Source organism: Mus caroli, chromosome 8, assembly GCF_900094665.2.
Source record: "Mus caroli chromosome 8, CAROLI_EIJ_v1.1, whole genome shotgun sequence".
In the NCBI taxonomy this organism is placed as follows: Eukaryota; Metazoa; Chordata; class Mammalia; order Rodentia; family Muridae; genus Mus; species Mus caroli.
Window position 1 is genome coordinate 16,725,398 of NC_034577.1, and position 960 is coordinate 16,726,357.

Here is a 960-nt window from a genome sequence, read left to right on the forward strand (position 1 = left end):
TGTATGTGCATGTGTGCAGATGCCCAGGGAGGGCCGGAGGGTGCATTGGATTCCCTGGAACTAGACTGGCAGGTGATCGTTAGTCACCCAGCATAGCTGCTGGGAACTGAACTTTGCTCTTAACTGCTGAGCCATGTCTGCAGCCCCACTTACTTTTATTTTTTAAAACAGGGTCTCACTGTATAGCTCAGGCTGAAGTCCGTCACCTCCTGTCTCAGGTTCGCAAGTACTGAGGTTACAGTAACATGTATCCCCACCGGGTAGCTACATCTTATTTATTATTATTTTGTGTGTGAGTGAGTGTGGGCATACCACTGTGCACACGTGGAGGTTAACCAGCAGATGGTTAGCTTGCAGTAGGTTTCTCCCTTCCACCACGGGAGTCCCAAGGACAGAACTCAAGTTGAAGTTTTGGGGCAGGCACCTCTACCCACGGAGCCACNCTTTCAGTCCTGCACTTGCCTTTAAATGTCTTCTTATGTCTTCCCGTGCACCAAATGCCAGCATGGAATTTTATTTAAATTCTCCTGAGGTTTATTAAGGCGATTAGAGACGTAGATGTGGTCGAACACTTGCCAGGCACAGAGGGAGCAGTTTCTTTAAGGATTACAGCATTGTTGTTTTTAAGTACCTCCCAGGGAACAGCGCTCGATCTTCTGATGAGTGTAANGCAGCTCTTTTTCTGTGGTTTTCCTCTAGGAGTGCTGCATGGCCATTCCCCTGTCTCAGATTGTGTTCATCGAGGAGCAGGCAGCTGGAATCGGGAAGAGGTGAGGTCTAACAGTCCTCATTCACAAAACCATTTCCTGTCACTGGTCAGTAGGCCTTTTAAGGGTGTGTTTCCACCTTTTATCCATTTTGAAGTCTGAATAAAGTGGTAAGGCTTGCTGCAATATCCTTGCATCATAATAAATGATGGGGCCCTGCTCTTACCGTATGTATTTCCACAGCACACTTGCC

At 47.5% G+C, this 960-nt stretch overlaps 1 protein-coding gene across 1 annotated transcript in view; it reads left to right on the forward strand.

The window, feature by feature from the left end:
- Vps36 (vacuolar protein sorting 36 homolog) overlaps nt 1-960 on the forward strand; it is a 26,173-nt gene that overhangs the window by 9,094 nt on the left and 16,119 nt on the right. Inside the window, exon 3 of the mRNA XM_029480682.1 lies at nt 700-770. Coding sequence (XP_029336542.1) covers nt 700-770 — 71 coding nt within the window. The remainder of the gene's footprint in view (nt 1-699; nt 771-960) is intronic.